Genomic DNA, 13,323 nt, shown 5'->3' on the forward strand with positions numbered 1-13,323 from the left:
GTCTGTAAAACAACAGGACAAGTACATGTGATCTAATTTCTTTTAAATGATGTTTGTTGCCTTGTAATGTTTTTGTATTGTGTGGACTGTTGGAGGTGAGTTGAGTCTGTTGTGTTACAAATTGACTTTTCCAAATTGGACAATAACTAATGATAATTTGGTCTCATCTCTCGGGTTCATACCTCCAGTAGAAGTGAGCCTCATTGGGGGAACAGGAGGGTGCATGTTGGGAGGGTCTGAGGACGACCGCTGCCGGCCGACCAGGTCTATAGAACCGGGTTTCCAGGTGCTGGAGGTGGCGGACTGACCGATTCCCCCCACAGAGGAGAACTGGGCTGAAAGACGTGGGAATGGAGGAACTTCATGCTTATCTGGACTTTATCTGATTACATTTATTCTCACAAATTACATCTAGATATTTCTGGCCCGTCCCGGTCCTGTGTTTCTGTCAACACAAGGTCTCACCCAGGTTCCTTGGGGGCAGGGGCGGAGCAGAGGGGGAGGCCGACTGAGGGGAGCCGGTGTTCAGGATGGTTCCGTAAGTCTCGTTGTTCACCAGGCTGGGCATAAAGAGGCGGTGCTTGTCCTTGCTGAGGCCCGCTCCGTCCCGGCCGGCGGGCCCCAGACCGGACTGCAGGTGGGCGTTACTGCTGGGGGCGTAACAGCTGACGGGACGGTCGTCTCTCCGATGGGGGCTCGGCTGGAAGACGTTCAAAGGAAGGATTATTGAGACACCAGCAATTTATTCTCAGATGTTCCAGCAGGAAACTCATTTCCACAAAATCTCAAAATTTTAGAACTTAAAAAAATCTTAATTGTAGGATTAGATTGTAATGGTTTCCCCATACAAATGTTGAAAAATGTCATCAGTGGGTGGAGCCAAATTACTGGGGGCGTGGCTAAGTGTGAACAGGTGTGGACAGGATGAGGGAACGCACCGTTTTTCTCACCTTCTCATCCAGATCCTCATCGCTCTCATCCAGGTCCTCGTGCTTCAGGCGCCACTCGTACTCAACGTGGACGTGAGCGTTGAATTTTCCTGCCAGAGCTTGGTTGAGCTGTAAACACACACATGGCTTACTGGCAGCTCCTGCAGGTCTGAGGCACGATGGAGACTCTGGCAGGTTTTAATACTCACCTGCTCCTCACACTGAGCATGTTTGAGCCTCCGGGCGATATCCAGCGGCGTCTCGCCAGCTTCGTTCGCTTAAAGTGGAAATAAAAACAGGAGTAGCGTGTTATTGCTCTCTAATTCCCGCTGCAGACGAGGACCAACATGCTGCCCATTTTCTCTCCTGTGTAATTAAGCCGTTTCCCACACCGAGCAGCTTCTCTGAATCTGTTATCTGGCTGTTTTGTTGATTTCAGAGCACAAACATGAGTGTTGTGAGAGAAAAGGCCAGCATGGTTTGTTCTCTGTGTGGGAACCTGGTTATGAGGAAATGACTTTTTCTAAATAAATTCAACATGCTGAACTTACCAATATCTATGGAGGCTTTTCCTCTCAGCAGCAGCTTCAGACATTCGCTGTTGTCGGTCAGGCAGCAGTAGTGCAGCGCTGTGCTGCCTTTGGCCGTCTGCTTGTCCAGATTCAAACTAAATAGGAAAAAAAAAAAAAACACTTTACGCTCTGCATGATGTAAGAACCTACAAAAAGACATTTTTGTTGCATGAAAACAGTGGAGTCGCAACATTTTTGGGCCAAATCTTGCAAACTGACACTATTGGGCCACAAAATTCATTGAATTTAAAATGAAAACATGAGTTTAATGTGATTTTTCTATTTTGTTTTACCTGCTCAATAAACAAAAATGTTTATGAAATCTATAAATCCTTACACATCTAAAACATAAAAAAGACATTGGACTGTAGCCTTATTTTAAAAACAGTGAAAATGTGTGGGGCTATCAGTTGTTTTCCATTTTGTTAGCAAAATTTTAAAGGGGCGTCCAATCAAAATCATTTTCAGGGCTGCAAATGACCCCTGAATCACACGCTGGACTCCCATACTTTAGACCCATAAACCGGAGAAGTTTGTGTGTCTGAAGTAAACTAAACTGAGACAGATAATCTGTAAAAATATTTCTCTCCTCTGCCTTCTCTCAGTGCTAACTAGAAACAACCAATCAGAGACAGGAGGCGGGTCTTAGCGCTGTCAATCACAATCTGCCACTCTGCAGCTAGCAAAGCCTGTCATGAATTCTAAAGCTTGTTAGCATAGCCACCGATGGCGCTGGATAAACGGTTTTTGTGCAACAACAAGTCGTTTCTCCACCATTAGCACATTTAGCAGCGAATACATGAGAATGACTGACGGCGCCAAGTCCCACCTCCTGATTCTGATTGGTTGTTTTTGGTGCATTTTGTCAGACGGTGAATAGCAGCTCGGGGAGGAGAAGGAGATCGATCGTTTCACAGATTATCTGCCTCACAAACTGTCAAATATATAAAAAAACATTTTTTATAAAAGTTACGTCCTGCAGCTTTAACGAGCCGTAGTTTTATTTTCTGTTTTCCTGAGTCGTCTTCGCTCCGTTTACCTGTTCTGAGTGAGAAAGTCGACGATGTGAAGAGACGTTCTGTCTACCAGCCTGACGGCCAAATGAAGAGCCGTCTCTCCCTGTTCCTGAAGAGAAACCGCCATTTTAGAAATATGGAGGACAAGCGGAGGAAAAGCTGAAAAGCTTGGTTCTGTTACATGTCCGTTGGCGAGCGGAATCGGCTCCATGAGGTCCAGCCCCTCGGCGTAAACCTGGATGAGGGAGAAGATGTCCCGCGCCTTCACCGCCTCGCACAACGTGTGCAGCCGAGCCGCCGCATCGGCGCCCTTCTTCCTGGCAAAACGCTTCTCGATGTATTTGGACGTGATGAAGTCTTTCCTGGTCTGCCTGGTGAAGGGAAGCAGTGACATAATTACTCGATGAAAACGAGGTTCGCCGCCTCTAACAATTCATATTTTGTCACAAACTGTGAGAGACGAATATAAAGTTGGGTATAATAATAGATCAGTATCTTAAAAACCTGGTTTTCATTAAGTTGTAGTTTATATTTGTTCACACCTGCTTTGTTTTGTTTATTTGTTACTAGATCATAAACCAATCCGAAAAAGACAATGGTTTGTGCCAGTATATATATATATATATATATATATATATATATATATATATATATATATGCGTCGTCATTCCTACGAATAAATGAGAACATTTTGGACTTTCCATACATGTTTGTGTTTTGCATTGTGTGATTTCTACCTCTGAAGAAAAAAATAGTATTGAGATACATTCAGATGTATGGTTTCTCCCTCCACTTGTAAAGTTATTTTACATAAACTCTGATGTGTGATTTCTCCCTCTGCAAGGAGAGTAAAGCAGCTAAATTGGGATGAGGAATCTTACTTCTGGAACCAGAGGTTGGGACCAAAGGGTTCTCATCTTTGACCAGCTTTTATTTTTATTATTTTTAATATTTCACAGTATGTTTTCCTTCTTCCACAAAGACCAAACTGGTGAAGAGAAAAACTGATATTTGCTCTGGGGACAGATTGAATCTGGTTCTCTACAGTGAAATGTAACAAAAATGTGAAAAATCCAACAGGTGCCAGTTTTTTGTTTGTTTTTACTTTTTACAAGCTTTGCTCCGTGTCTGATGAGATTTTGGTTAAAACATGTTTGTTTTTCATTCAGTGGGTAGAAAATCCAGAAGTTTCACTCAAGAGTAGAAATACTTCAAAATATTGTTACTTTTACTCAAGTAAAAATACTCCTAAAAGTTTGTTTTTTTTCAAAAACGTCACTCTACTAAATGTATTTGAGTAAATATAACTAGTTAATACCCAACTCTAAATATGAAGTGAAATCTGTCATTTACTCTCTATCTTCCACTGAGCCAGTTTAGTAACTTACATGTCACTCGCTGGGTTCGGTTTCACCACATTTTCAGCATTTAAACAAGCTTCCATGATTTCATTAAACCCTGCATTCCCCACGTTCTTGGCCAGCTGTGGAGCAAAAACACAGAGATAAATTCAACCGAGTCATGTTTCTGAACCGAGTGCAGCAGTGCGGCTGACACGCCCCTGTCCGGAGCGTTGACAGAGGAGCCAGCCGCGCCTGACTGTGGCGTCTTAAAGCAATCCTGACTGGAAGCGTTTAATCCCAGATGTCCCACAGGCTGTAAATCTCTGCACCAAACCGTGAAAAAACAGCCTAACACAATCTCAGTTATCCTCATTTTGAGAGGAAGAGTGAGGCTGAGGATGCTACAGCCTCTTATTGACCTCATTGTTTCCACACAGACAGAAAAAAATCAATGATACAGAACAGAGGAGAATATCTGTACCAAGAGCTCAGAGGTGCTGAGGACATCCAGAGTGAGGGACTGGATCCGAGAGTAGTGGACTCCGAGTTCCCTGTGGATCCCTGAACATTCGATACAGGTGAGGACGCCCAGGTTGGTGGACAGCCACGTCGGATCTGAGGAGCAAAAACAACAGATTATCTAAACATAGACATGATTTCTGAAACTTCTGAGAAAACTTTGAGGTTTTCTCAGAAAAAGCTGGAAGTTTGGGATCGTGATAAAAGCTCCTGATGTCAAGCAGCATCTTCTTTCAGTTTTTACAACCCTTACATTACATTTACACTAAAATGCAAAAGTAGTCGCATACCTTGAAATACCTTCATTTGTTTACATTTATTCATGTATCAACTACAAAATGGTGGCTGCACTTCCGCTAATCTGTAGTGGAGCTAATTTTTTCATTTAGCACTTGAAAACATTTAGTGCTCTTAGCTGCTAGGCCCATCATGCTTTTCTCTGCATATGCAGTGTAAACAACCTTAGACAGACCACTACACATTCATTATTTGCTGATGACACTTTAGTTTTCTAGACAGGATTTTAACTCGTTTATTTTGACACTGGTTTAACCTGCCAGGAGCAGCAGAGTAGAATTAAACAGGCCAAACAGAAATGGCATTTATTAAATTTGACATGAATTAATAGTTGTTTGTTTTTATAGATGTTTAACCGAGTATTGTTATAAATTAACAATAAATGTGGATTTGCCCAAAGCTGTTAATTTTTTACATAACTATGTTGCCGAGCGGCAGAGCCAGAGTCATGGGACGGTTTCTGTGTTCATCTTTGAGACTCACTGGGCGCTCCGCAGTCGCAGCACACGTCGTTCCCCGTCATCCTCTTCACTTCCCCCAGGATCGCCTTCGTCAGCTCCTGAACGATGTTGTTCTCGCCGACATGGTGGTCGCCTTTAAACGCCTGATTTAACGCCTCCTCCTTACTGTTCTGCAGAACTGAGATCCAGCTGGAGCGAGAAGATAAAACAATAAAGCAGATTTAGAGTTCAGTGGGAAAAAGAAGAAGGCGAGGAGAAGAGGGAGGAAAACGGTGGCTGGGTTTGAGATAGAAAGCGTTGGGAAAGATGGTAAAAAGGATGAAATGAGGGAACAGGTACGTACATCTGACAGTCCTGTTCGTCCTCAGCTTGAAAATGATAAGTTCGGTCATCTAGAGCGAAAACAAAAAGAAACATATTTAATTTAGTCAAATATTTCTGGTTTAAATGTCAAGCTAGCTGCATCCATTCCTTATTAAACAAAACCTTACATTGATATGCAGAAGAAGCCACATTCTTTCATTTGTTCCACATTTTGTCACAATACAACTAAACAGTGGTGGGCAGATTTCCACTAAGGCACTAATAGCACCACTTAATTTTTAGCACTTTACCATTGGTCATCAAAATTAATAAGAAATAAAGAGATTTACATCTGCATATAATCACTACAAATAAATATCACATTTATGAGTTTTAATAAAAATGTGTCATTTTTTTTCCACTTCACATTTTGCATCATTGGTTTTGATTTATCACATAAAATCCAGTAAAATAAATGAACCTTGTGGGTGAATAAACCAGGAACTCCATGTTTTCCAACCCAACGAATGAAAATGTAAAATTATTGAGCTGTAATTCAGCTCATTATCATCTGTCTTAGCTTTCCGTCACGTGGATCAGAAATCCTAAGTGTGAACTTCTGCTACTGCTGAACTAAAACTCAACTCTTCACAGTGACAGTAGTGACCAAAGTCTGTGGGAAAAACGCTGATAAGAGCTGAACTCAAAGTAAAAACAAAACAAAAAGCCACAGCTGACAAAGAAAAGCCAAAGATATGAAACCTACGTGAAATGAGGTCGAAGCTCCTCTTCTCCTCAGGGTTGTGCTTCACCTGGCAGGTCAGCAGGTTGAGTTTAGCCGGCGGCCTGTTAGCCTAGCAGAGACGAGCCGAGTGAGCGGGAATGTTTAATGGAATGCGGCCGCAGCCAAAGGAAACATCTGATAAGCTGCTGCGAGTCGGATGCCTGTGATGCGTCCAAACATGGGAACAAGCCTGAGATCTCCCTGGGTTGCTGGGATACGTTACAGGCCTGCAGGTGACGGGGTCAGAGGTCAGAACTGAACTTACTGTGCCGTGTGAGATGGTGAGGTATCCGTTTTTAGCCGTGCATTTTCTCTTCTGCCAGACTTTTCTCAACCTGAACACAGAGGATTCAGTCATAAGCCAACAAAGCCAAACAGATTCATTATTAACCAAAAAGAGGCTAAAAGGTTCATATAAATATGCAGTTACATCTTAATAAATTAGACACTTCAGTATTTCAATTTAAAAATCCTAATAACAGAAAACAATTTTCAAAACATCAACAAAAAAAAGCAAGAAAACTATACTTTTCCTTTTGGCTGAATTGCTGTCAGTGCAGCGTGTCGGGAACATGATCAGCCTGTGGTTCTGCTGGTGGTTCTGCTTATCATTTTCCTCTTCATAATAATAAATACTGTAAATAAACGTATAATAAACCAAACCCAGTGCTAAAAGGGTCATTTAAGCATTAAACCTTTAACAGCTTCTACCTTCCACTTAACTTTCCATGACTATGCTTAAATCTCACTATCTCAGCAGCCATATTCTTTAGAAAAAACCTTTTCTGGGTTAAAAATAATTTATATTTGGTCCCATATGGATGAATTAATTATTAAGATGAACAGAAGAAACGCGGAGCGACGTGCAGATCGGCTCTCACCCGTCGCTCTTCTTGAACAGGAAGCCGCTGCGCTCGGTGCCGTGCTCCTTGTTGCCCTGCGGCTGGTGCAGGCTGTACGTCGCGCTCTGCCGCACCTGGGAATCCTGGGAAAACACAGCCGGCACAAACGACACGTCAGGGGGGAGGAGAAATCTAAAAACGGATAAATTAAATCAAATTAAATCAGCCGATTTTTCTAGATGAACTTCCACTAACGTACGCCCCTGAGCTTTGAGTTAAAAAACCCCTCAAAGTTCATGTAAATCATATATTTTCTGTCGGATTAAGGAATAATTTTTGCTTCTGATGCTTCTCAATTTTTTCTAACCATTTTTTGGAAAAACATTTTTGTCCTCAACTTAAACAGCTGAATTTGTGATACAACAGTAAACTGACTGAACAGTGTGCTAGAAGTAACAAATACTTTCACTTAAAAAAAACAACTAATTTATCAGATATTTTGGATGACATGAGTTACAGCAACATTTAATTTCCTTTTTGGGTCATGTTTTAAATTTGAATTAAGAATCGAGGCCGGAAGGTTCTTGGTGGGGATTCAAACCCACAACCTTCTCTCTGTGCTCCATTGACGCATCTGGGTGTGAAGTTAACAGACACAAAGGCCTTTTCTGGATTTCCTTTCCTCCTCCAGCTTTTAGACAAATTAATCAGTATCTAATTAAGGCCATTTGTTCCTGTGAGAGGGGAGTATTCTCCATGCCAGCGGCTGCAACAGATGGCGCAAATATGGCAGATTCAGCAGCTGGAGGCCAGTTGTTTTCAAGACGATTCAAAAAGGCATCGGTCTAAATCTGATCTAATCTAAAATCTATTCATGTTTAAAGTTCAAGTTTCCAGACAAAAGAAATAAAAAAGAGGAGATAATCTGCATCAACGGATGGACACGAATGAGATTATTCCTATTTAATTATAGCACAACAAAAACAACAACCACTAAAATGGGATGGAAAGAGAATATTTCTGTAAGAATGAGGTCATTTCCTTTATGACGGAGAAAGAACTGAAGTCTGACTCCATCTGCAGACACATGAAATTCCTGTAAGAAAAACAGCAGTCTAACTTTGTCATGAAAGAAATTAACCGACAGAAACTAAATAAAGTTTTTAAAGTGTAAAAAAAAAAGCACAAAACCAACAGAATAAAATGTAAAGGCAGTTTTTTTTTTTCACCACTGGAGCCTTAAAGTAACAAACAGAGATGGGAACAAATCCACTTACTCTCCTCGCCTTGTTTTATGAACCGTGACGGCAGCAGCGGGAGAGAGGAGACATTTTTAGACAAAAGGACAAACTTTACATTGTTTCACTTCAAAAATATGTCAGATTTCTGCATATATGCATGGAAAGGTTATTAAACAACAATGAATGTCGCCACAGACAGAATCTGAAACAAAACATTTACCAAAGATGTTAAAGATTTCCACTTTTTAATGATTACCACAAACATCAATGTGTTTCTTGGGAGTAAATGTAAAAAACCAACATACAGTAGAGCATAAATAAACCAAGATTACAACTGCAGGCCCTTTTTTTTACCACCAGGTGTGAAGAAATACAGGCTGAAAGTTTTCCTGGTTTTTCGTTGTAAATCAGCTCAAACTCAGTCAGACTGGATGGACTGCACTACGTTCAGCTGGACATGAAATCAGAGTAAAACGCGTTAAGGTTTGTGGTTGTAACCTGACTACTTGTTATGCGTCTCACCTCCTTCTGCTCCACCTGCAGAGCCGTTTTCAGGACGTCTCTCAGCTGAGTCAGCTGCTTCCTCTCCTCATCCTGCGCCTGCTTGATCTGACCCACAGAAAGAAAAACTGACGTCAAACACAGAACAGAAAAAGCAGGAGTCATAAACAATCCAATCAGTAACTCTATGTTGTCGTGTTTATGTGAGTTTATTGCAACTTTTCCTCAAAAACAGACAAAAACACTGGGTTCAAGTGATGCTAACTCCCACCAGCAGGTGGTAGTATACTGCACCTCTATACTTCTACTGTATTCCTGAGTAAAGTTATCGAAGCAAAAGTGGAGCCATTAAAGTTTGTTAAAGATAGAAATGTTTGCGTCCAGTTTGTCTGATTCTCGTCTGTTTTCCTCTAGATTTTGGACGGGATTAAATACGGGAAACATGAGGAAACTCACAGTAAACAGCTGCAAACGATGCAAACTCCAAAACACAAATGCAACAGAAAATTCTGTAAGAAAGAGGCTAGCAAATAGCAAAAACAACCACTAATATGAAAAGCTGCAAACTCGCTCCACCAAACGGAAGTCCTCCAGACCACTAGGGGGAGGAAGTAACAAATCTTTTCTTTTACTCCATTTTGGTTTAGTTTTCTTGGTCGACTCCCCCTGGTGGTCTGGAGGACGTCCGCTTTGTGCAGCGAGTTTGCAGAGTTTCATACTTGCTGTTGTTTTTACTAATTGCAGCGTTTCCCCCTCTGCTCCTATTTTCTGTGGTAACAGTATTTTTATTTGCATTTGTTTTGTTTTTAAATTTGTATAATTTGGGGTTTCACCTGTCGACCGTTTAAAGCTGAAGTATGTAAATGGTATTTTGAAAAATTTTCACATATTTGTTTAAACTGTCGTCATATCCTGACAGTTTGATATAAGATAGAAAAATATCAAGCTGCTCTGCCGTCTCCCACTGCTAACAAGAAACAACCAATCAGAGCCAGAAGGCGGGTCTTAGCGCTGTCAATCACCCTTTATTTTGATTGTCCAACATAATGAACAGGTAATCAAAAGAAGTGGTGCACAGAAAAGCGTTTTTACCGTGTGCAGATCTGTAGCCAGTTTCTCTATCGACGGCTTCAGGTTCTCCACGGCCTTCAGGCCGTCCTGAAAGAAACTGCACAGCAGGGTTAACGACGGGACGGAGCTGCACAGGCCGGCCCGCTTGCAGAACCTTACTTGCACTGTGCGTGGAAGTACTTGATGAGGTTCTGCAGCAGGTCCACCCCCTTCTTGATCTTGATCTCGTTGACTTTGAGGAGGTACTGTAAACAGATCGAATGCAGATCAGGGTGGAGCGATCAGGCGGGGTTCAGACTCATCACTTTCATCTTCCAGAGACGCTTCAAAGAAAAACCCTCAAAGTGAAGCAGCGCTACAGTTTCCTCTACATGGACCTGTGTGGTTCTTAAAAATAAATGTTAAAACAATGGAAACCTTTTGATATATACACATACATTTACATAGCCTACATTTGTGCACTTATGTCAACCATAATCAGATTTTGAATTTGATTCAAGTATATTTACAATTTACTTTATTTTGAAAAACCAAAAATGGCTGCCTGTGTGGCTGTGAAGCTGCGCTGCTTTCGGCAGTGAAGTAAAACCAGAGAAGACGGGAAAAGAGAGGAACCAAAGGAAGGCTAAACTGAAAGCATTTTTAGTTCAAGTCTGTGAAAACGACATTAATGTTAAAGAATGTTACTTTTATAAAAAATATGTTTTTTACATATTTGTTAAAATCTCCCCATGTCAAGACATTATGAGACAGATAATCTGTGAAAAGACTGGCCACCTTCACCTCCTCTGAGCTGCTGCTGCTGTCCAGAGACATGCACCAAAAACAGCCAGTAAGACCCAGGAAGCAGGTTTCAGTGCTGTCAATCATCCTCATGTACTTGTTGCTAAATGTGCTAATGGCGGAAAAGCAACTTACAGTTAAAGGAAAACCGCTTATCTGTCGTCATCGGTGGCTTTGCTAACTAGCCTTAGCATTCAGAACGTGCTTTAAAAAACTGGCAGCGCCACACAAGATTGTGATTGACAGCGATAAGACCTGCCTCCTGACTCTGATTGGTTGTTTCTAGATTTTTTTCACAGATTATCTGTCTCTTACCAAACTGTTGCCACAAAATGGCAGTTTCAACAACTCTGTAAAAAAACATAAAAATTCAAAACTATTCTATTGTTCCAAAAGAAAAGTTAAATAAATTAAAAAGTTGCATACTGCAGCTTTTAAATTTGTTGCCTTTGAACGACACTAGTTGGTTAATATAGTTTGGCCTTCATGCGCAATGTTTCAGAAACATTCCTAAATGTCCTAAATTAGTTTTTCCCATTAAAATTAATCTCTGGCTGCATGTTCAGATGAGAATATTAAAATATTTTTAGAAGAAGATGTTGAGGTAACGTTAGATGGAAACGATAATCATCTGTACAGTGACATGATGTGCAATATTTAAATATAAACGTTCATTATGTGATCTTGGAGACTGAAGCGGATTCTGACCTCGCACATTTGCAGCTGGAAGAAGCGCCTCTCCTTCTCCATCTCCTCGGCTATTTCCGCGCCGCTGATCTCCGTCCGGATCATCCCGTGCTGCCGAGCGTGCTCCTTCTTCTCCTTCTCGATTTTGGTCCTGGCAGGAAGAAACGCCGCCGCAGGTCAAAGCACCACAAACACAGAGACGGAAAAATACGGCAGAAAAAATTTAAATAAAAAAAAAAATCAGCCCTGCAAGCCGTCAGCTGGAGGCGAATCTTAATCTCTCCCTCAGTTTACAGAGTCAAAAACACTCGCAGGCCAAGAAAAGAAAAACTAAAAAACTATTTAAAAAAAAAGCTAATTAAGAAGTTTGATCTACAGCCACATTTACTGTATTAGAATAAAAGGCATCTAGTTTTCAAATTATCTTAGGCTCAATTTTACTAATTTATTCTGTTATAAAATTTGGATCAAACTCTTTCAGAAACCTGATATATTTCGTCGTGCTTGATGAATTAAATTAAAGCTAATTTGGTGCAGCAAAGTCAGATTTTCACTGAAAATATCTGGATAAATATGGTTTCACTAATTATAAAAGTTATTTATGTGGTAATTAACATTTTTCATTGTAAGAAAATTATGGCAATGAAAATTTTACTCTGATTAAAAATTTATAAACTAATATGTGTCATTCTTGAACTGCAGTTGGGGGTCACAAAAATCCTTTCAAGGGCCACAAATGGCCCCCGCGCCGCACTTTGGACACCTCTGTATTAGAAGAAGCATCAATAAAACCGGTTTCAGTTTCAGGAACAACCCTGGGTCGTTAACCAACCAATTAACTCCAAATAATACAAAATAAATGGACAAACCTCATTTTGAAAGGTCTAATTCAGAGCGTTTCCTCGTCAAATTCAGAGAAATTATTTGACTTATTAGTTAAATTAAGCACCGAGTTGCTCGTCAGACAGCATTTAGGGCTGATTTTTAACAAACAGAAACAGAGACGATCCCATGCAGCGGCTCAACATTTTTAACTTGCTGTTTATTTAAAACAACAAACTCAGTTTCCTGATCATCAACTGGAGAAAATCCAAGAAATTTTAAAAACAGTTCTGAAAGCAATTCACATTTGAATTTCCTTTTATGAAGGAAATCATAGTTTTTTTTTCAAATTTCAGAAACATTTCTTGGATAATCTGAAATCTATAAGGAGGGTGAATACTTCCTCACAGCCTTAAAAGTCCTGAAGCAGGATTTTAAAGCAAGTTTCTGGTTGGTGTGTTTAATGTCTGCTGGTGAGCGGGAACAACTGAAACAACAAACTGATGCAAAAGGCTCAGAATGAGAAAACTGTTCTTATTAAAGTAGACACAAAGATGAGGCGAGGATCCCGGACGAAGGAGGAAAACAAGCAGGAAACGGGCCTCTACTGACGGTTTTCCCATGAGTAGAGTGAAATAATAAGCTGAGACAGCCGGGAACATTCACACCACCATGTCCTCTGTGTCAGCACAAAGCCGAGCTGCATCACAGGAAGACGGGTTACCCTCTCAGTAAAGAATGTCCTTTGCTGCTTGTAAAAGACATAAAGGTGCCATAAATACTCCTGGTTTCTCCAGGCGACAACAAGGACGTGTTGAGACAGCAGACAGACATGAAGAACGGCAAAACACAGGTACTTAAATTATTACAGCTATAGTTAGTTTATTAAAAAGAAAATTAAGACGTCCGTTCCTTAGACGCATAAAAATGGATTTTCTTACACTTTGGTTTCGTAGTCCTTCCAGGCTTTGTCAAAAGGCTTTTTCAGATCCTGAAAAATGAAACAGGAAATAAAAGACAATTCAACGAATGTAAATAACACCAAATAGCACAAAATGCTGAAGTAGGAGATAAAGAGTAGATGGTGTTTAATTGTTTTATATGCAAATTACTGCTGGGATTCAATTAGACATTTTAGTCAGATTAACTGCA

At 40.6% G+C, this 13,323-nt stretch overlaps 1 protein-coding gene across 5 annotated transcripts in view; it reads right to left on the bottom strand.

Annotated features, from left to right (window-relative positions):
* The window catches only part of asap2a (ArfGAP with SH3 domain, ankyrin repeat and PH domain 2a), a 44,892-nt gene that overhangs the window by 7,645 nt on the left and 23,924 nt on the right, over positions 1 to 13,323 (bottom strand). For 2 of the 5 annotated variants that reach the window (XR_004336768.1, XM_032546769.1), the window contains exons 5-25: positions 13,113 to 13,162; positions 12,896 to 12,919; positions 11,371 to 11,500; positions 10,039 to 10,124; positions 9,901 to 9,976; positions 8,830 to 8,916; positions 8,344 to 8,352; positions 7,106 to 7,209; positions 6,490 to 6,559; positions 6,207 to 6,294; positions 5,481 to 5,529; positions 5,160 to 5,326; positions 4,342 to 4,475; positions 3,906 to 4,000; positions 2,699 to 2,888; positions 2,541 to 2,626; positions 1,481 to 1,596; positions 1,139 to 1,206; positions 951 to 1,058; positions 466 to 700; positions 183 to 335 (exon numbers count right to left, since the gene is read on the bottom strand). Coding sequence is in view for 4 of the 5 variants with exons in the window: in XM_032546769.1 (XP_032402660.1) it covers positions 183 to 335; positions 466 to 700; positions 951 to 1,058; positions 1,139 to 1,206; positions 1,481 to 1,596; positions 2,541 to 2,626; positions 2,699 to 2,888; positions 3,906 to 4,000; positions 4,342 to 4,475; positions 5,160 to 5,326; positions 5,481 to 5,529; positions 6,207 to 6,294; positions 6,490 to 6,559; positions 7,106 to 7,209; positions 8,344 to 8,352; positions 8,830 to 8,916; positions 9,901 to 9,976; positions 10,039 to 10,124; positions 11,371 to 11,500; positions 12,896 to 12,919; positions 13,113 to 13,162 (2,125 nt within the window). In the remaining variant the exon portion in view is untranslated. The remainder of the gene's footprint in view (positions 1 to 182; positions 336 to 465; positions 701 to 950; positions 1,059 to 1,138; positions 1,207 to 1,480; positions 1,597 to 2,540; positions 2,627 to 2,698; positions 2,889 to 3,905; positions 4,001 to 4,341; positions 4,476 to 5,159; positions 5,327 to 5,480; positions 5,530 to 6,206; positions 6,295 to 6,489; positions 6,560 to 7,105; positions 7,210 to 8,343; positions 8,353 to 8,829; positions 8,917 to 9,900; positions 9,977 to 10,038; positions 10,125 to 11,370; positions 11,501 to 12,895; positions 12,920 to 13,112; positions 13,163 to 13,323) is intronic. The other 3 variants (XM_032546771.1, XM_032546770.1, XM_032546772.1) reach the window with 3 other exon arrangements.

Source organism: Xiphophorus hellerii, chromosome 19, assembly GCF_003331165.1.
Source record: "Xiphophorus hellerii strain 12219 chromosome 19, Xiphophorus_hellerii-4.1, whole genome shotgun sequence".
In the NCBI taxonomy this organism is placed as follows: domain Eukaryota; kingdom Metazoa; phylum Chordata; class Actinopteri; order Cyprinodontiformes; family Poeciliidae; genus Xiphophorus; species Xiphophorus hellerii.